Source organism: Cibotium barometz, chromosome 30 (genome assembly GCF_041138505.1).
Source record: "Cibotium barometz isolate CiBa-2024 chromosome 30, ASM4113850v1, whole genome shotgun sequence".
NCBI lineage: Eukaryota > Viridiplantae > Streptophyta > Polypodiopsida > Cyatheales > Cibotiaceae > Cibotium > Cibotium barometz.
In genome coordinates this window covers 31,099,092-31,121,777 of record NC_141075.1, presented here as the reverse complement: position 1 = coordinate 31,121,777, position 22,686 = coordinate 31,099,092, and the positions used below count along the sequence as shown (strand labels likewise).

The 22,686-nt window shown below is 46.1% G+C and overlaps 1 protein-coding gene across 3 annotated transcripts in view; it reads right to left on the bottom strand.

Annotated features, from left to right (window-relative positions):
* Nucleotides 1-4,419: 4,419 nt before the first annotated feature.
* The window catches only part of LOC147621383 (membrane protein insertion efficiency factor), a 43,029-nt gene continuing 24,762 nt past the window's right edge, over nucleotides 4,420-22,686 (bottom strand). For 2 of the 3 annotated variants that reach the window (XM_086824135.1, XM_086824136.1), the window contains exon 6: nucleotides 4,420-4,621. In XM_086824135.1, the coding sequence (XP_086680261.1) occupies nucleotides 4,551-4,621 (71 nt within the window). In that variant the 3' untranslated portion in view covers nucleotides 4,420-4,550. The remainder of the gene's footprint in view (nucleotides 4,622-22,686) is intronic. The other variant, XM_086824137.1, reaches the window with a different exon arrangement.

Sequence of the window (22,686 nt, the reverse complement as noted above, 5' to 3'; positions counted from 1 at the left end):
CTACCTATAGAAAAAGATCCCAAGGTAGCGTCAAAACCCCTCCACCCCTTTAAAAAAATGAAGAAAAAAATAAAAAAAGTGAGCTTTGTCTCCATCCTATCTTATACCACAAAAGGTCTCACGGATGGCAAACCATCCTTAAAAAATAAATGGTTGCATCAGACTACCACATCTATCTAGACTTCATCTGCTTACATCCTCTCCTTCAAAAGAATCTAGAGAAGGTGTTTAAAAATCATACTTGGATTAGTACAAGGCATGCCCAAGGAAGTGTGGGGACACAATAGTGGGAGTTTTGGACAAGTGGATGCACACTATCCAAAACATCCACATAGACCCAGTAAATAGATGGGTAGCAATATTTAGATAGGCATAGGATCAGAGAAGATGGTGTTGCTTTCAGTATATGCCATTGGTCCCATGGGCCTCCCTTCTACAATTTGACGACCATATATTATTCCTAGGTGACTTTGATATGAGGTGGTCCTCTTGCACCTATTATGTTTGCAGCAGCCACCACGAATGCACTTGGCTGGTTGATTTTATATGCCATGGAGAGAGGAACATTGAAAGGAATAGAATTTCCAGAAACTAAAGGCCAAATTTGCAAATACGACACAGATAGTGTGGTCCAGAATGCTGAGGGCTCAATAAAAATATTTTGGGTATATGCCTCAACATTGCATCATGATCAATAATTAATCATGAAAAATAAGGAATAAACTTTTTGCTAAGATCCCCCCCAAGTGATTGATGGACCATGGATATAAATTCATCCAAAAAGGTCATATATTCTATCTTTTGGGCATCCCAATGGGCGTTGGATTCACTCTACACCAAAGATGGCTATGGATCATGTCTAAGGTCCAAAGGAAGTTTGACCAGTGAAAGGATAACAACATGGTCTGGTAGGCAGGTTGCTTGTTCTCAAACATATCCTCTTCCCAAGTACCATTTACTTCCTCTCCTATTGGAGACCCTCTAAAATGGAGATCAAATGCTTGGAAGCCATGTGCAAAAAATTCTTATCGTCAGGGGATGCAAAGTAAATCCCTAATGTTTCTTGGAAAGTTTGTATGCCCCCAAGGAACAATGGAGATTTGGGAGTACTAAACATTGTAGATGTTGCAAATAGGATGGCAACCAAATGGGTAATAAGGAGTCTTCAAAACTATAAGGAATACTGCACCATTCTTCTTAACACCACAAAAATGTGGAATATCATTATCTAAATACTTGTGGACTATCTAAATAAACATGGCTTATTATGTATAAAGCCCTGTGTGGACTAACTCCATAGCACATAAAATGGGCATAGGCCACTAGTGATAAGTGTCCCCTATCACTAGTGATAGGCCACTAGTGATAAGTGTCCCCTATGCAATAAGAAACCGGAATCAATAGCACACATGTTTATATCATGTGCGAACAATCGTGAAGTGTTGGAGGTCTTGCAAGAATGCATACACCATGTTATAGATCATGGACTCTCTTGGAAGGAGATACTCGTAGGGGTTCCAGTAGGTTGCTCCACAACCATGTGGAACAACATTAGAGATGAATACTTGTGGATTATCTAGATAAATAGAAAAGAGTGGATTTTAACAAAGAAAAACTAACATTCTTCAAGGCCTAAGAAGAGACTTGCTTGTGCAAATGAGCTAGTGATTAAAGTTAGTTTCAAAATACACAAAGCCCAATACACAATGAACGATATTGATGAAGCGCTCAAAATGTCAAAGGCAAAGGATGAATTCCAACAGTACATCAAGTCTATCTAGCAAGGCCACCTAGAAAAAGATGGCTTGGTTGCAAATAAAAAATTTGATGAAGCGCTCAAAATGTCAAAGGCAAAGGATGAATTCCAACAGTACATCAAGTACATCTAACAAGGCCACCTAGAAAAAGATGGCTTGGTTGCAAATAAAAAATTTGAGCTTATGAGGTAGGACTAAAAAATGACAGGGTACATCCAGAGTTTGATGGCCTTGAAGGAATACCTCGAATAGAGGTATTTTGATAATGAATCAAATCATGCAAAAGCTATGCTGCTTCATGATATAGTATAATCTAATATATCTAACCACCCCTTCAAATTCAAAAAATAAAAATGATGTGTATGTATACTTGCTCAAGTTTGCTTTCTTTGTGCACTTTCTAAGAGAAAAGCAAGCTCATCAAGATTCTGTTAGTACTTTAGTTCTTTAGCCTTGAAAGAGTGTTAACTATATTAGCTAACCTTATTCCGAATGCGTAGATTTTCAAGCCATACTTTTGTATCACACAAAGCACTTCATGCAAATGATTATGGAAAATCTATGAGCTTACGATGTGTAAGGCCGGAAGATAGTCAAAACCGAGCTTACAACTTGTGTAATGTTGATAATAGTATATATTTAGACTAGGAAATTAGCCTAGACTAGCTTTTGGGCCCCCAGACATTACTTGGACAGCTCAGGATCTTAAATATGAGTCTTGTATATAAGACATTTTGACTAATGAGAAAAGACATAATCCCATTCTCACAATTGAGTTTAAGGCTCTCTTCCTCTTGTGATTGATGCTTGCTTGTATGCTTTCTTCTCTTGTTGCATGCTTGCTTGAGGATTATGTGGTTGAGTGATGGTGTGTTGATGCTAGTTCTCTTCTCCCTCTGTTCTTCTCTTCCCTTGTCCCCCATGCTCTCACTCACCGAGCCATTGAGGTAGAGGTTGAGCTTCCCATAGCTCTCTCTCTCTCTCTCTCTCTCTCTCTCTCTCTCTCTCTTCTCCCCACCCATTTGCAAAGCTTCCTTGCAGTGACACTGAGATCCACTGTGATATTGCCAAAAAAATCATGGTTCACATCCTTAGACCAAATAACCTTAGCCCAATTAAATTTAAAATTGTGCACACCTTAGACATGGGCCTTGTTAATTTATTTTACCATGGAAACCTTTAACATTTTATTTCAAATATTTTTACTAGGCTAGGTAATTATTTTTAATTTCTTAATTAATTAAAGTTACTCATCTACACCTGGGGGAGAAGGAGAGGGGTCTCTCAATATCTTTACACATGGGAAATACCATTTTCAATTGGAAAAGACTTCTTACTTGAATAAATTTTAATTTCATTAAGATCTGGAGAATTTTTAACAAAAACAAGCAATTTCTCATTTTCTATCTCTACACAAATTACATAGTTTTGTACTTTTTGAGTTAACCAAGCATAGGGTAAATAGGAGGGATCTTACAAGAGTCTCTATTGGATTAGTATGATAATTATCATTTATTATATTTTCTTTGTGGATTGGATTATTCCTAGCAAATTTCCATGAGTGAGGGTGCATCAATTTTGTAAAATATATAGAGATATATTATGCTTGGATAGAGTTTTGCTTTGTATATACTTTCTATTTTTTAGAATCATTAATTTCTATGATCATAGAAATATTTTGACTTCAATAATTGTAGAAATGATTACTATGGTGGCCCGAGCCTTTTTGTGGATAGAAGAGCTCCACAATGTCTCAAATGCCTTCCATGAGTGAATGATGAATACAAGACCTTGAGGTTCTATTTATGGAGTCTATACTACCAAGCCTAGCCAACTAGTGCAAATTGGACCACATTAGGTCCATGCCTACACTAGCCCACCCACTGGTTGGTCCATGGCTCCCAAAAACTAGTTCCAGTCCCCATGTGCCTAAGCTAAGCCAATGTACATAGGACCAAACCCCACATAGTCAAGCATACAAACGACCACAAACTATCTCCGAGCTATCTCTTGAGGAAGCTCACAAAATGAAGATGTCCATCACATCAAGTACACTAAATCTAACATTATATTGCTTACAATTTGATAGTGCCCTATATTTTTTTAGCCTCCCTAGCTTTTGTTTAAATAATGAATGTAACCTTAGGCTTCCTAAGTTTTTTTCACACTTTTATAGCTCTTTATTGGACTTTTTCTCCTCTCTTACATCTCATTTCTTTTTCCTGCTTTTTGTATCTTATTTCTTCCATTTTGTCCCACCACCTTTTCCTCTAATATTTTATATTATCTTGTTATTAAAAGAGATTTTCCTCAAATTTTTGGTCCCTTATTTGCTTTAGTCTTTTACACTTCAATATCATCAGTACATAAATTTCCCGACAATTTTTCTTTCTTGATTTCTCCAAAAGTTTTATTTATGATTTAACATCTTCTATATTTCGTTGGCTCCTTTTAAAAAAAAAATCCCACTATAAGCTACTTCATTTACTTATTTTTGCTTGCTTTTGTTTGTCAAGACTTTTTGCTCCTTGTGCTTTCTCTTCTTTGCTTTTCAAAAAAAAGTTTTCCTTGATGTTTTGGATTTGTTTTTGAATTTTTGATAGAATTTTCAGTTCATAAACATTTACTTTGCTTGAGAATGCCCAGCAAAGAGAAATGCATGTTTAAGCAATCATTTACTTTGGGAGTATAACATTAAATAGCCTTGTGTTTTGCAACCACTTCCAAAAACAAGGCCTAATTAAATTAGAAGTCAAGGGACTTCTTTATCAAATAAAGAGTATAGACCTTTCATTAATCAGAGGGTGTTCTGCTCTCTCCAAACCATCGTGGTGGATCAAACCCAGATGCACCTGAAAAAAAAACTGAGATTCTTTTAGATGAGTTTGCTAAACCTGGAAAAAAAAACTGAGCTTCTTTAAGATGACGGACTCTCTAGACATACTGGGGAGATACATTCTAGACATACAGCGCCACAGAGAGACATTATTACAGGCTCAGGCAGCTCCAGAGGGGGGGTGACAGACACAGATTACTACATTTTTTTAGAGATCCATACCCCTCCCAGCCCCTACACGGCAGGGAATTACTCTCCAGAGAGCAGAGACACTTAGAGCCCGCAGGAGACAGAGGACACCTGGCTTTCGGACACCACGCCTATACCAGAGAGAGATGACAGAGATCCGAGCTCAGTTTCACAGAGAGGGTGCGGAGCGACTGGCTCGCTTCAGAGCACACCCAAGCATGTTCTTCAGGGAGCTGTGGATACCCCCTTCACTGATGTATACCATTTTATACCCCCAGTATGGTACAGGATGGAGCTAGCTAGGTTGCATATCATGATTGTATACTCCATGCATATAGCTTTGCATTCTCCTAGTAGTAGAGCTCCATCCCCTGCACACCCAGATTCAGCTTTTTCTATTCAGTACTTTTTCATTTTGTTGGGATGACAGAGGATACCCCATACAGGTACTCCGATTTGTCTCATAGGCCGAGTTCGGTCTTTTGGAAGACGTTAATAAAATCTTTCTTTCTTTCTCTCTCTCTCTGCCCGAGAGAGAGAGAGAGAGAGAGAGAGGAGTTACATCGGACCGAGCCTCTACACTCTAGTGTGCCCAATGCCCTCAGCACCCCCGTTGGCCACGATCACCTCATCAGCTTCAGATCCAGGACATGCTCCACCACCATTGAGCTACCTTTCCACGTGACATAGCTGAGGGAGACCTCTTGGCCATACTCATTAGCCCCATGCTTGATATTTTGGAGAGTGGTATACCATCTACTCGGAGCTGATGTTGCTCTCATGTTTCTATGTTCTTAGTATTCCATGATGAGTTTCCATTTTGTATCACCCCAATGAGATAGCTACGTTTATGTTTTCTTTCTGTTTTATTTTCCATTCCATGATGAAATATGCCATGGACATTATTGTATCACTTTGGTCTCATAGGCCCATTGGGTCTTTAGTAGACGCTTAATATATCTTTCTCTCTCTCTCTCTCTCTCTCTCTCTCTCTCTCTCTCTCTCTCTCTGTGCCCGCTATGCCGCCTGTGCACCCTGCCTGCTCTTTCTCTCTCATATGCACTAGGGAGAACCTATGCAGACAGATGGGTCTTGAAGAGACAGCTTTCATTGATGCTTCGCAAGCACGGAAGGACATGACAAGGGAGAGGTCCCTCCTCCTCAAGTTCAAAGATGTATAGTAGCACCCTGCTTTCCTGCAAAAGAGAGCCACCCTGTGCAACAACAAGATCTACCTCTATCACATCACACCACTACAGGTGAATCACAGGAAAGTTGGAATGGTGATGGTGCTTGAGGTGTGCAAGGGAGGGAGATGGGCTGTACATCGAGATGGCCCGAGTGATTATTGCAAAGCACCACCACAAACAGGGGAGCAGGGCCTCCACCTTCTCCTATCAAAGCTTCCCATTACATATCCCCATCTGAAGCCATCTCACTGCGCCTCCACTTTCTTGCCTGTCTGGAGGCATGCTGAGCATGCGAGGCCTGCACCTCTCCTTCTACTGCCGCCAAATTTAGGGCTGCGCTCTCTCTCTCTCTCTCTCTCTGGACCTCCTGCTGGGCGACCCTGTCTGCAACTGTCTACTGTTGCCACCTCTTACTATTGCTCAGTCCCCTTCTGGAGGGGCTGCACATTCTTCCTTTGCCTTCTCCATGCCTTGCTTCAGCAGTTGATGTGCGAGCTTCTACCATGGCTGCACATTTATCTCTTGCCAGTTTGTTGCCTCTTGATAGAATTTCCAGCTCCAACTCTTTAAAGTCATCTCTTTTCAAGGAACTATCTGAATCGAAATTCTTCACCACTTGGAGCTCTGCCATGTTCACAGTGGATGATTGGTCCTGGACCTCTCTGCCACATCACCTTTCCAGACTTGTCTATGGTCTGTTCTCTCCTTGGCTGCACCCTCGGCACTTTGTGATACAACCACACCATAAACCCCAGAATCAACATTGTCATGTTCATAGATGCTTCTTTCTGTCACTTTTCCACCCTCATGTCTTGGCACAGAATCCTGAGCATCTTTCCTCCCCTTTTGTGTAGCTTGCTTGTTCGGAGCAGATAATGCAAAAAACTCTTTTCCAGAAGAATCTGATGGCCCATGACAAAGGACTATTTCTGGCTGCAGCTTTCAACCTTACTGCTGTATTTACCAGCTTCTTTGAGATGTCCTCATCAGCCTCAAGGCTCAACTTCGTGATATCTCTTCTTCAACCAAGTTGCCTCAATTTTTGGAATGAACCAGAGCTCATTACATGCATGATTCTTCTCATTGCATGCCAAATCTTCAAGGGTGCTATTCATAGGTTTCTTAAAAGAAACCATAGGTGCAAAACCGACATGAAAAGCTCAATAGCCTTCATACCATTTTGCTCATCTTTCATGAGCAAACTTAACCAGCACAACCCTCTTTTCTTTGTGCTCAAGGTGGGCTACATCCTTAGCCCACAACTACTTATCCCTTACTTAGACCAGCTTGCACCTCTACGCATTCCTTGCCAAATGCAAAGAACCATGGGAATAACACATCCCATCAAATAGCAACCCTTCTTCACATTGAGCACAATGCTCAAACCAACTCTTCATGAGGCAAAAAAACACAAAACCAACCTTTCTTGAGGCACAAATGTCTTCTTGTTAGCTTCTTTGTGGATGTAAACTCCAAAAATCTTTTCACTTGCTTACTCTATGGGCAGCTTCAAGAAACCTCCAATCCTTCCATTGAACCTTTGTACAATGGCAATCTCACAAATAATCTCCTTAAAATAATGAGTGTTCTGATTTTCCAAAATCAAAGAACAAAATGCATCAAACCCTAATCAAATGAACCAATGTGCAAATCTACTCTAAAGCCTCCACTAAATCCTAAGAACCTAGCATGGCTCTAATACCATGTTGAGAATATAAGGTGATAGGGATAGACTTGGTAGAGTATTGCACATAATGAGAGATTAAATTAGGGAGGCTCAAAATAATCAAGATAATCCATGATTAAAAGATACGGACACCAATGAGCACACTCAACGAAATGTATTGTAATATGCTATCAACCATACAATGAGAGGCTTTTAAGATACCTCATTATCTCATTACCTTTTTGACATATTATAAACTTTACCTTTTTTGGAGCTATTAGCTTCTCAACCAATCAGTGTGGAATGCTTGGTTGAACACAATGCTAATCAATACACTAAGATTTAATGGACAATATGCTCAATACAAGATGTAATTTGTTGAATTGACAAGAGACGCACAATTGAGCCAGAACGGCCGATCCCTCCCTCAAATAGTGTATATTAATCTTGGGAGAATCAAGTACATAGTGTCATGGGCATTTTTTACTAGATTTTCATACCAATGCATATGAATACAGTATTGAAAACAATATGCTTGTTGGTGTAGATTTGCAACTCACACTACCCTCTCAAGTGCCCATGTTTCCTACCATCTACTCTCTATTATTCCACCAACACATGATAGCAACAATCTGCAAGAGAGCACGTAGGACAAGAGAACACTACACATAGGGTATGCTAGCATGAAGTCCTACTTCTCCCTCTTGCTCCTTGCTTCCATAATTAAGCTTTAAAGCTTACCAATTGCAAGTAGAGTCAATGACAACGGAAGTCTTCACAATGAAAGCGTCTGGAGAGTTGAAATCTTCAATCTATCGCGATCCTTCGCAACAAAAGCCTCAAGAGGGTGAAGGGAATCCTAGGAAAGCTTCCCCTATGGTTCAACTTGAGAAAAGGAGTGCTGAAATTAGGGTTTTCAGCCAAAAGACCAAAAATTACAACAAATATAAGAGCTGTTTTGTTGAATTTCAGTCACATTGGGAGTGTGTAGGAGAGTGAATACCACCTAGAAACATTCTGGGAAGCTTGGAAAACACACTAGCAAGCTTGGTTATGGAGTTGGGAAGGATAAAGTGCAGAAAATACAGCCAAAGAGGCTCATGAAGAGGGGCGCCTACTTCTAGAGAGAGAGAGGGAAGAGAGATGATATGTCCACTCCTGGTGTCAGGTAGAGAGGACAAGTGACTTGTGGTGCAAGTTGGTATGGACACATGGCTAGTTGCTCCCTTTGTACAAAGGGGATAAGGTGTGGACGGTGGGCATTGAGTTTTGTCCACCTTGGAACATCGATGTGTGCGAACACAGGACTGGTCATAATTTATAAGTGAGTTTTGGTCGCCCAAAACTTAATGAAGTGTATACACACTCACTTATAATCACGCGTACCGTTCACAGGCGGACGTCCCCTTACCCAGAACTACACATTGATCAAGCAAGCATGAAAACAACATGCAAGTTCAATTGCAGGCAAGCAAATAAAGATGCTATGCAATGCAACATTGGTATGGACAATCCCCATTCATGAGACTATACCAAAATAAACGTGTTCTAGTCAAGTACACGAGGTACCAGACCTGATGGAATACTAATACTCTAGGAATTTCTGGGCATGTACTCACGGGGCACAAGTCCCAACGGAAAGCCAAGTCTACAATATCACATGAGAGACATCAATCCCCGGCATATGCAACTGCCATGAACACCAATCCAATGTACATATATAATGAGAAAACACAGGTGGACCAATTGGTGGCCAAATGGTGACACTCTAGCCAAGACTCTTTGCCATGTAGCATCCTTATCCATGAGTTGTCACCTTTCCAAGATTGGGTGGCCAAATTGTGACATCCCCCTCGGCTTCTAATCAGTTATACGCAGTTGAAAAGCATCCAAATACATATAAAGCAAGTGCGGGCAATCTATAAAGAACTCTTCATCTACCCATTTAGCATCAATGAGATGATAGTTCTTGAACTTCACAATGTAACGCCGAACAACTTTGCCTTGCGTTCCTTGTGATAAACAATCTGTTCTAGCTGCAAAATCTCCTCAAGCTTATCCACTTCTGGTGGATCCTATGACCAGTTCACTGGGCTTCGGCCCTATATACTTGCGAAGGAGACTCACATGAAACGCATTGTGTATATGCCAATGACTAGGCAATGCCAACCTGAAAGCCACTTCATTGCTCTTCTCGATCACTCGAAAAGGCCCATAGTACCTAGTTGCAAGCTTAGGGTATGCACCCTCTTTGCCAAGCCTCTTTGCAAGTCTTGCTTTCTCAAATTTCAGCAGTACCCAATCATTCTCTTTGACATGAAATTGCCTTCTATGCTTGTTAGTAGCCTTTTTATGTTTGTCTTGTGACCTTACAATGGCTATTTGCACCTGAGCAAAGGCAATATCCAAGTCTCTTACATACTCATCAGCGGCAAATATCTCACCCTTTGTGTGAAGGATGGGTGGCAAAATAACCTTACCAATAGACAATCTCAAACGGGGCCTTTCCCGTGGATGCATACTTTGTGTTGCTGTATGCAAATTCCACATGTGGTAAGTACTTCTTCCAAGAAGACTTCTAATAAGCCACAACATTTCAAGAGATCCAACATGGCTGAATTTGCAGTCTCACTTTGCCCATCTGTTTGAGGGTGATAAGTTGATGAGAAGTCAAATAGTGCCCATATTATCAAATAAGGCCCACCAAAAGAGACTTGTAGCCTTGGGATCTCTATCCCCCACAATGGACTTTGGCATTCCATTATGCTTAGCGATTGAGCTACCTGCACCAGTCTAGTCTAACCTTTTGGCGGCTCTTTTCGATGAACAGAGATATGAATGGGAGACATATCCAAGAGAAATCTCACGACCTGGTGGTCAAAGTGGCGATAATGTAGAGGTGATAGGGCCAGGGAGCCACCTAAATGATGAATTTCTTGAAGCTGCGTCCAGGATAGACTGAGCAAATATGGTCGAACATATGTGCAAGATATATTTTAACCATATGCTCTTGACCAGTAAGAAGTGAGCTTGCTTGCTAAACCTGTCCACAATTGTCCAAATTGCATCATTATCTTGTGGGGTCCATAATGAAATCCATTGTAATACTTTCCCATGGCTGCATGGGAATAGGCAATGGCTGAAGCAAACATGGTGCCTTTTGCCTATCAAATTTTACCTTTTGACAAGTGATACACGCATGTACATGTGCCTCTATGTCCTTCGCATACCTGGCCAAAAGAAATACCAGTCATTAAGCCTCTATGACCAACATATGGAGAAGCATGGTACTCATCCAAAACCTTTTGCCTCATGTTAGACACCACACATAGGCAATTATCTTTCATAAGATAATCCTCTTTGATCACATATGAGATATGTGCATGACCAACCATCAAATCAGCCCAAATAGTGGCAAAACCAGCATCCGTATGACACAAATCACGCATGGTAGACAAGTCTCCATGAGAGGCGACTGAGATAGTTGCTACATATGGCTTTTGTGACAATGCATCTACCACTACATTCTTCTTTCCTGGGGTATGCAAGTTCTGAAAATGAAACATAGAGAGAAAATTAGCCATCCTCATATGCTTCTCTGACAATTTAGTTTGGGTAAGAAAATACCTCAAACTCTGGTGATCTGTCTTCACAGTAAAATCAACCCCAAGAAGGTAATGTTTATATATATATATATATATATATATATATATATATATATATATACCTAGATGAATCCAAGAGCATGCCCAAATTCACCTTTTCGGAATGTGCATGTTATATAATCATGGTAGTCAACCCACAAGACTATATAACTATCAACTCCATTATGCATAGTATAGACTAGATACTACGACATCCCCACTAACGTCATCAGTGCCCAATAGTGGGTGTAGAACTCTGTATCAAGATATGCTCACACACGCACTCCACAGACACACACACACACACATAAGTGCATATATTCACACAACGGCCTTCATACTAAGTTTCTATCAAACCTTCGGAGATGCAGGGCAGACTCAGCCATAATGAAGCCTAGCACTAAGGGAAGTAGAAAATAGAAAGAATCAGTACAGTAAATAAGTAGTTGATAGGGCAAATGCACCACTAAAGATAGAAAGAATTAGCACAATATCAACTAGCTGCAACTCGGACGAAAACTTCACAATGTGAAATCTACATGTCCGCTAATACGGCTGAATTATATACCTAGATGAATCCAAGAGCATGCCCAAATTCACCTTTTAGGAATGTGCATGTTATATACTCATGGTAGTCAACCCACAAGACTATATAACTATCAACTTCATTATGCATAGTATGGACTAGATACTACGACATCACTACTAACGTCATCAGTGCCCAATAGTGGGTGTAGAACTCTGTATCAAGATATGCTCTCGCACGCACTCCACAGACACACACACACATAAGAGCATATATTCACACAAAGGCCTTCGTACTAAGTTTACATATGATTAATGCATGAATTACAACCAAGAGCTCTTTCTCATAAATGCCAAGAGAGAGCTCTGCATCATGCAATCTACGGCTCTTATAAGCCACGGCATGTCCCTCTTGATTTAGGACAGCTCCTATGCAATTCCAGATGCATCACATTCCACACTAAATATGGCTTTTGCAAATCCAGAATGATCAACAATGGACCATGTGTAGTTGCATCTTTCAATTTGAGGAATGCATCTCTCTACATCAGTCCGTTTGAATATAGCATTCTTCTTTGTCAAGTCATGCAAAAAAGAAACAATCCATGCAAAGTGCCAAATGAACCTGCAGTAGTAAGAGCATAATCCAAGAAAACTACGGATCTCATTCACTGATCTCAATCCAAGCCAATTCCAAATTGCATCAATCTTTGCAGGATCCATCTGCACTTCATCTTTGGACACAATATGTCCAAGATAGTGTATCTCTGACAAGAAGAACTCACTCTTCTTTGCATTTATGAAGAGTTTATGCTTACGGATTTCTTCAAAAACAATAGCCAAATGAGCTCTATGCTCTTCTTCGGTCTTCAAGAAGACTAGAATGTCATCAAAGAAGACACCCGTAAATTTCCTATGCCCATAGAACATGCGATCCATCATTCTATTGAATGTAGTCAAGACATTCGTAAGACCAAAAGACATAACAAGATACTCATAAAGCCCAAATGCTGTCTTGAAAGCAGTTATATGTACATCCTCAGGCACCACACGCGCTTAATGATATCCACTCTTGAGATCAATTCGGATAAAGCATACCGATCCATCCAACTTGTCAAGGATGTTGTCTATGAGTGGAATCGGAAACCGATTCTTGATGCTAAGCTTATTCAAAGCTCTATAATCCACACACATACGAAAAGATCCATCCTTCTTTTGAACTAAGAGGACGGGTGAACAGTATAGGGAAGAGTTTGGTTGAACCAAACCCTTCTCAAGAAGCTCATTTACTTGCTTCATGATCTCCTCTTTGGGATGCACTCACACGATAGGCTGGCCTATTAGATGGTGAGCTACCCGACACAAATCAATGCGATGATATTCCGGTCATACAGGTGGAAACTCATTTGGTAACTCATCAACAAAACAATCATTGTACTCTTGCAAGAATTTCAACCTATCATTACTAAGAGTGTTTACATGTACATTATTTTCTTCAACATAATCTCGTACAAAAATCAAATACACGAAAACACCCTTTTTCATTACTTTCTTAATTTGTACATGAGATACAAGAGGAATGGTATCACCCTCTTCACCAGCATCAGTCACATGCTCTCGGCCTTTATGCATGAAGGTGATCCTGTTGGTCTTGTAAGCCTCGCACGGATCAATGCACGTGTGCCAAGGTTTTCTAAGCAATACATCACAACCATTCAAAGGCGCTACGAGAAAGTTCTCATGATCCACATAGCCTTGAATGTGTACTCGCAACTTGCCAATAATAGACATAACCTGCACTTCTCTACTAACAAAGGCAACCCCTGCTTCAATTTGAGGACCCATGTCTTCCACTTCAATAGCCAAAGCAGCTACCATCTGTGTAGATATGAAGTTCTCAGTTGCAACTTGCACAATCATCAAACATGAACGAAGTGGGCTGATCTTTAAGGAACGAAGCGGGCTGATCCCTAAGCTATCCCTAAGCTTTACATACAACCCTGTCTTTGCTTTCATGTGAAGTGTTACCCTGCATATCCGGAATCATATGCACATTGGGCTTTGATGCATTCTCATTATCACGTTTTTTTTTTTTTTGGAAAAACGATCCTTCTATTAGTTAATGAGAAAACGCCATAAGGCTACAAAGCTCACCTCACAAGGAGGAATAATAAACACAGTGAAATCCGGAGCTCCACCCCCGTGGCTGGCCGCTCTCTGGGAGGGGGCTACCTAGTAGTACATGCGGGAGATGAGAAGAGCCAAACTGGAGGCCTGTAGTGCCAAGTGACATCCTCGCCCCTTGCGATGAGGAAAGGGCCAGGCTGCCAAGTGCGAAGGAACGCCTTGCGGCGATCTCTCATGCGATCCGAGTCGCCCTGAAGTTTCCCCCTCAAGGTGTGAATGATGTCCACCCAGAGGGCCTGAATGACCTCCGCCGGTGGAGTCGCCTGGCGGTCTATGGCCTCCCTGCATCGGGCTCTCCATATGTGCCAAGCCGTCATGCTGCTGATCATCTCCCATCTCTGCCCGTCCCCCTCCTGGGAGACCGCCGAAGAGAAGTCTGGCGTCGGAACCACCGCCATCGCCCTGTCAGAGACCTGGATGGTCACACTGCCAGGGACGTCCTCGTATCCAAGGGCCGGGCCGCTGTCCGTGGCCCAAGCCACCGCACCCCACGTCACCATCATCTCACCTGGCGAGCCTGCAAAAACCATCCTGAGAGCGCGCTGCCAGACCTGCTGTGCCTGTGGGCAATCCCATAAGCAGTGCCGCTGCGACTCCTGTGCATGGCCGCACCGGGGGCAGGACGCTGGGTGTCTGCCAAAAGCTAGCCAAGCCCCCACAGCCAGTCCTCTATGCGCTGTAAGCCAGAGAAAAAGCGTCACCTTCCGAGGCCGGAAGCTGTCCCAAAGGCGCTGCCAGAAGTCCCTAAGGAAGGCAGGGGAGAGCCCCTGTCGGCCGCCAATGCTCGGCCGCCGCCGGGGTGCCCGCTATCCTGTGCCTCTGGATCCGGCACCCCAGCCTCGCTGTGTACTGAAAAAAGGGGGTGCCTGGGCTGGTAGGGGCCGAGTAGGGATCTCGCCAAAGCCACTTGCCTGGATCCCACTGAAGGCGAATAAGAGGCCTGCTGTCCCAAGCCCATAATCTCCAAGAATAGTCCTCCCCTATCGAGGCCGGTGAGGGGTCTACATGCCACTGTCTCTGATGAAAGCCGACCACCCGCACCCTCTGAAAGATGCAACCTGGAACTCATCCAAATCTAGTCGGGTCCTCTGAAGCTGGCCTCCCTCTCCCACCTCGAAGGTGAGTGGGGCGACTCTCTCTGCTGAGCCGCAGACCGCTAGAAGGATCTCATGCCGAGTAAAGACGCCCATCCACTGCAGGGGTGGAGGGTCCTGTACTGGAGTCCGCCACTCCCGGGGGATGGCCGCCTCAATGTCCTGCCTCATCAACTCTCTGCCCCTCATCCCGTTGAGTCTCCTCTCCTGAACCTCTAGAGGCAGCTGCTGAAAACATATCCAGTCGTCTAGGGACTGGGCTGGGCCGGAGCTCAACGGGCCCCACGACACGTGAGATCGCGATCCAACCATATGACCACTGGGAAGTCGGATCAAGGGGTTCCAGATCAATGGCTGCCTCAGGCGCTCCTCATCGGTGCCCGGGGGAGTCTGGAAGAGTGACGGCCTCAGATGCTCCCAGGCCCTCAGAAGGCTAGCTGCAAAACGCTCCTCGAAGCCAAGGCCCACTCCTCTGGATCGCTGCTCTGTAAAGATCCACCTGATGCTGGGGGTCCAGGGGCCGCTAAGAGGAGTGCGGCTGAGAATCCTGGAAACAAGAAACTCCTTCCACGGCTCAGCGCCTGGTAGGAGGCCACGAACCACCAACTTGCCAAGCAAAGCTCGGCTCTGACAAATAGGATCAACTATGCCCAGGCCGCCTCTCTCCCTCGGCTGAGTGATCACAGCCCATGCCACCTTGGCCCTGGCGGGCCGCCCGTCGCCACCGGACCAAAGAAAGTTCCTGATGAGCCTCTGCACCTGGCCAATGCACGCCCGAGAGAAGGCCCAGCAAGAAGTGATGTACCACATGGTAGCAAGCAGAACCTGGTTGGCGACAACCACTCGGCCAACCAGAGATAAACGAGCGGTACTCCAATACAGAAGCTTCTTCCGAATGCTCAGAAGAAGGGGGGCTATCTGCTGCTCCGGAGATATGTCAATGCCCACATAGCATCCCAAATAGCGCACTGTAGTGCCGGGGGGCAACCACTGAAACCCATCAACTGGCCTCCAAGTCGGGGGGGGGCACAGAACTGCTGACCCACAACCCACACGACTTGTGCCAGTTGATCAAAGCGCCTGAAGCTCTGCAAAACCTGTCCATGGCTGAGGCTAAGCGGCGGAGGTTCTCCTCCCCTCCCTGAAGATAGACAGCAGTGTCATCCGCAAACTCCGAGTCTAGGAGCTCCTCCGAGGTGCGGATGGGGAGCTGGAGGCCCCGCAAACCTGTATCCTGTGCCGTCAAGAAAGTGCTCATGGCCTCCGCCACAAAAAGAAAAAGAAAGGGCGCCAAGGGGCACCCCTGCCGCACCGAGCGCGAGAGCTGGAACCTCTCTCCGCGCACACCCTGTATCAGCACCTGGCTATGAGCCGATGTGTAGAGTGCAGAGACCCCACGGATCCACTGAGGGGGGAAGCCCATCCTCTCCATAGTGCCTTCCAAGAAGGCCCAGTCCACCCGATCATATGCCTTCTCGAAGTCGAGAAGGAGCACTGCCAGATCCTCCTGCCGAAATCTAGCCAAAGCCGTAGCCTCCCAGAAAGAGAAGATGTTATCCAGGATGCTCCTATCCTGGATGAAGCTTGTCTGCGTGGAGTGGATGATGTCCGGAAGGTGAGGCTGAAGCCGCCTGCTGATCGCCTTAGCTAGGACCTTGTAGGCCGTGCCTAGCAAGGTGATCGGTCTCCACTGTCTAATCTCCAGTCTGTCTCCTCCCTCTTTGGGGATCAAGTGAATCAACCCCTCTGCCATGCTGTCCGGCATCTCTCCCGACTCCATGATCTCCTGGAATGCCAATCTGAAACCCCTATGCAAGAAGCCCCAGTACCTCTGGAAGAAAGCCACTGAGAGACCGTCCTCTCCTGGACATTTGCCCCGAGGAAGTGCCTGAAGAGCCGCCTCCAGTTCCGTATCCGAGAAGGGGGAGAGAAGGGAGTGCTGCAAATGGGCCGGCACAACCGGTCTCGTGAAGCTCCAGACTGCCTCCCGAGCCTCTCTCACCCTGTCATCTGCTGGCTCAGCAGAGAGCAGATCCCTGTAAAAATCTGTGGCGATCGCCCGAACCCTGGGGGGATCCACCACTACCTGGCCATCAGCCTGCCGAAGACGCCTGAGACCCTCTCGTCTGAAGCGGGTCTGCAATAGGTCCGTGAGCCCCAAGTCACTGAAGTGGTGAGAAAACTCCAGTATCTGATCACGCAAAACTTCCTCTACAGAGTTGCAATCCCATGCTGTGTCTGGGGCAACACTGAGAGGAAAGGAGAAGGCCACCATGCTGCTCACCCCACTGAAGGAGAACAAGAGGGATGGCACACCACGCAAACTCGCAAGGGCGCGACCAGTGTCTCGAACGGGCCAGCATCCAACTGGAGACACCTGAAAAAACCGTAATCCACTGGGAGCCCCATCACTCGCGGGGGGCCCCCATGGGAGGCTGGAGAGAACTCTGTGGCGGGCGAAGCTAGGATCGCCGTCTCCACTGGCCCGGAGTGGCGGTGGAACAGCCGCTGAACTGAACTCTGGCCTACCCAGCTGCGCTGCCCCGGGACAGTGGGTGGTCTGGAGGAGTATCCTGGAGAGGCCGAGGGAGGGATGGTGGCTCGTGGAGAGGAGGGGGGAGAGCGAGGAGAGGATGGAGAGGCATCTGCCAGAGGAGAGGTGTCAGGGGGGGCCGCCAGGGGAGGCGGGAGGGGGGGGGCTGGGGGGGGAGAGGGGGGGTGGAAGGAGTGCTCTCCGAGTGAGGGGAAGAGGGGCCGGGGGTCGCAGAGTGTGGCCCGGGATCCTCAGGAATCTGCTCCATGGAGGGGGCCGGGCCCCCCGCAGGGGGAGGCGGGAGCGGGGTCTCCACGTGGGGGGCTCCACCAGCGGCCTCAACGGTCACTGAGACTGAATCCTCATCCATCGGTGCGGGTAGGTGCCTCGACGCCAACCGGAGTCGCCTGTCCGCCAGCCTGTCCGCCAGCCTGTGCTGCCTGCTGGCATCTGCGACGGTCCCTGCGGGCCAAGCGTTTCCGCCGGCGAACCTCCTGCCATCCGCCAGCCTCCTGGGTCTGCGCGGCATCCTCCGCCGAGGCTCGTCAGATGATGGCTCCTACTGAGACGAGCCAGGGATGTCCGGTCTCTGAGGTGGATGGCCACCCCTCGGGCCTCCTGAAGGGGGTCCAGAGGCGGCAGAGCGTGAAGGATGAACCCCCTTGCGGGGACAAGCGCGTGCGAGGTGGCCCATCTCCCGACAAATGTAGCACTGGCCGGGGAGGCCCGAATACTCCACGCGCTGTATCAGATGTCCTCCAGAAAGACAAGGGAGGAGGATCGTCTTCGGGAGGGACTCCGGTGATGGAACCACAACACGAATGGCCGGGAGTCTTGCTGCCCGAGCTATCACTGAAGCCGCTGTCTGAGGCGTCTCCACCACCTGCCCGAACGCCTTGCCAATGGATGACAAGAGGGGCAAGTACTCCCTGCGGAGTCCAGGAAAGCAGATAGTGATGGGGAAACCTGTCGCGCCTGCTAGCGGGTCAGAAGCGGGGTTGAAACCGTGAGTCCATTGCGCCAGGAACGCCCGGGATGAGCGGAGGGCAATGGGGCTCCGAGCCAGCACCGTCTGAGCTGCCTGGGGGGACTCGAAATCCACCTGGTAGTAGCCACGTCCCAAAAAATCGACGCTGACGATCTTGGCAAGCACGCCAACGAGGCTGCCTTGCAGAAGGTCGCGAAGCTCTCTCCGCATCGGACGGCTACCCACTATCTTGCAGACCAAGGAGGAGGCCTCAAGAGCGGATACTGTGGAAACAAACAACTGATGATCTGCATCTGTGAACTCCAGACGGAGATCGGAATCGGCAGGGGTAGTCGGAGCGGCTTCCATGGAGTCCTCCAGAGGGAAAAGGCCAGAGACCGGGGTCACCAACGGGAGGGACACAGCCCTATGAGGAAACGGAGAGGCGGAAGGAGAGAGGATAGCGGGGGCGGAGCGGGGGGGGGGGGGGGGGGGGAGGGGGGAGCTGAGGCGGGGGAGCTAGCGGTGGGAGGAGGGGCAAGACGGAGGGGGAGGTGAGGGAGAAGGCGGGGGGAAGAGCCGCGAAGCGGAAGAGAAGGCGGGGGGGGAGAGATGGCGGGGGAGGAAGCGAGGAAGGAGGCGAGGGGGGAGAGATGGTGGGGGAGGAAGCGAGGAAGGAGGCGGGGGAGGAGAAGGCGGGGGGGGGAGAGATGGCGGGGGAGGAAGCGAGGAAGGAGGCGAGGGAGAGAGGCGGAGGAGATGGCGGGGGACAGGCGGGGGGGGGGGAGAGGGGGGCGCGCGACGGCGAGAAGCAGCAGGGGGAAGGTAGACGGGAGGGGGGATGAGGCGGAGCTCGCAGGAGCAGATCGTTGTTCCAATCGCTAGGTGGTCTTTCCATGTGGAATGAGCACACCTATCACGCTTTTTCTTGTTTGGACATGCATTTGCAATATGCTCAGTGCTACCACAAGTAAAGCATTTTCTCTCGCTCATATATTGCTTTTTCTGCTCCACAGTGAGACCATAGTCTTTCACTTGGTGCTTTTTCTGCTCTACAATGAGACCATAATCTTTCACTTGGAAGGGACGCTTCTTGGAAGACTTATTTTCAGCCTTTGGACCCTTTTTATTTTGGTTTTGGTCTTTTTTAGGTGACTGTCCACTATTTTGCAGGTTTTGGATAACCCTCTCTTTGCCTTGGAATGAGGGTTTAGCCTTATTGGATCGACTCAACTTAAGTTCCAATTCCGTAGTGGAAGTGGTGACCAAGATACATTTGTAGTTGTTGTAAGATGTGACCAAGATACATTTGTAGTCCCGCTTTGTACACCGGTTGCAATCCTGAGTACAACCTTCTCTTCCTTTCTGCCTCTGTGACATGTATAAATGGAGACACGTCCAAAAGCACTTTCCAAAACTTTTGCACATATGCATTCACCGTTTCTCGCTCATTCTGTTTCACCCAATCCCACTTCATTGTTATCTCATTTAATGCATTGGCAGGCAAGAACTAGACATAGAACCTCTCCTTGAACTCTTCCCATGATCTAACAGGATTTGCGATGCTGGGAGGTAGCTGTAGCTACCTAAACTCGAAAGGTGTGGGGTGTGGAATAGAGTACGGGAGAAGGCACTAGAGTAATCGCCGGAGAAGGTGCCTGAGGAGGAGAGTCTTGGAGATAACTAAACTCCTAAGTCTCCTTAGCCATAAGCGACCACAACAAAGGGGTTCACTGAAAGATGGTGAGGTGTATCCCCAGCAAATGCAGGTAAGTGTCTTCATCCCGTAAAAGGTATGTTTGCTCCCGAGGTATATTGCGTCCGAAAGATAATAAAATGACTAGTTTCTTGAACATGGAAATACCACATGTTTTGTTGTTGTAATATATATGACTAGTTTCTTGAACATGGAACACCTTGTGCACGCTGAGGAACACACATGTCATGAAGTGACCACCGGCTCGGTGCATGCGCAGGACACAGGTGTGTGGAAAAAAAAACAAACTACCGACAAAGGAGGGGAGACGCGCTGATGCGGCCGTCTTTGTGCCTACCGAAGGTGACAAAACGTTTTTGTGATATGTATCTTTGTATGTGTCCATTGGGCAGCCCATTTGGTGCCGTTTACGTGGTTGGAGGTAAGTGTAAAGCCTTATTTTAATAAGGCTAAGGTGTTAAACATTATAGCAAGCACGTAATGTTTTTTTAAAGCAATATGTTGAGGCAATAGTCGTGGCGTTTCAGAATGAAAGGTGACGAAACGTTTTTGTGATATGTATCTTTGTATGTGTGTCCATGTTGCATTGGGCAGCCCATTTACGTGGCTGGAAGGTAAGTGTAAAACCTTATTTTAATAAGGCTGAGGTGTTAAACATTATAGCAAGCACGTAATGTTTTTTTTAAAGCAATATGTTGAGGCAATAGTCGTGGCGTTTCAGAACGAAAGGTGGCGCCTGTTGAAAGGGACCGATTCAGCTAGGAGAAGGCACTATGCACATGTGTGGCCCGGAAGAGAAGCCACGCAAACATTTGGTCAAGGCCATGAACACCCGGCAAGGCTACAGCTTGCCATCATTTTTATTTTTACTTTTTAAGAAAATTTGGGGGAAATCAGAAATTGGGTAAGGGTTGGCTGATTTTCTTTTATGGATTAGGGTTGCCTGATTTTAGGGTTAGGGTTTGACTGTGGACATACTACAAGTAGGAGCTTAGTTTGCTCTAATACCACTGTGAGGACTTCTTAGTCTATTAGTAATTTATAAGACATGAGGTAAAATTGAGCAAGGGGGGGTAAAAATGGGTTGGGCATTCTCTTGCTCTTCCATGCAAACCATGCTAAACCTAATTCTAGGATTAGGGTTATCTCATTTTCTTTTAGGATTAGGGTTTCTTGATTTAAGGGTTAGGGTTTGATTGTGGGCATACTGCAGGTAGGAGCTTAGTTTGCTCTGATACCACTATGAGGACTTCTTAGTCTATTAGTAATTTATAAGATATGATTAGAGACATAATTCTGAAAGTAAAGATGCTTAGAGCAGAAAGTTGTGTGTTGCATTGCGACACAAGGCCTTATTAATTAGGGCCTGGAAGAGTCACATCCTCAACGCAAGGGTGTGGCTCTTGATCAAAGAGTTACGTCTTTAGACGACTAGTTGTCTTTAGGGCGAAGGGTCATATCCTTTGGATAGGACATGCCTCTTCATAATAACCCTTGTTGCGATCGGACACAACCCTTGAACAGTCTCTTCTTTAATAATTAGGATTAGGTTGTAATTAGCAAGATTAAGAGAGATTAGTCACAAATTGTGACACCTGCTGTCCACCTGTACCTAGTGTTGAAAACAGCTCCATCTTGAGGAATCTCCTTGCCCTTCTACCATTAAACTTTCTGTTGAGTCTCAAACTTCAAATTCTTATGTGTCTCCAGGATCGTAACAAGACGAACCACATTCGAAAGATCACGGGGCCAATATGCATGAACACCTAAGTGCAAGGAAGGTTTCAAACCATCCACAAAACAACCAACCTGCTCTAAGCGCCATCGGACGGGAGTATGACCAAAAGCTCCCGGAAATGTGCCATGTTTACCTACTCACCTTGCTTCTGGGAAAAGTGCTCCCATTGCTGCTTGAGCTTGTTGGAAAATCGGAGTTAACTGTGGGAACAGTCTCTTAGCCTAGGAATCTTCCCTTGAGGTAAGTAGTGATGTAACATCTCATTTAATAAAGTCATAGAAGAGGTTGTACTTTCAGCCCATAAAAGGGGCACCAATGTACTCACAAATTAATCAATCAAGTAGTGTACTTTGTGCCCAAGCTACCGTGTCTTATCTTGTACTCTCTCTCTTCTTTCTCTCTCTAGCCATGGCTCTCTTGCACACACACCCGCCATAGCTCTAGAGCCAACATTGGTATCAAAACCACTACCCGTCACTCATTGTCTGGATCTCGTACACCGGTTCTACTATCTCTGCCTACCCGTCGTCGTTTGGATCTCACGCACCGCGCTGTTTAGTTATGTTGTCACCACCCATCCTCCGCCACCACCGCCCATTTGCACCGCCCGCATGGCGGACCCCATGATAGGGTGCTAGCTGGC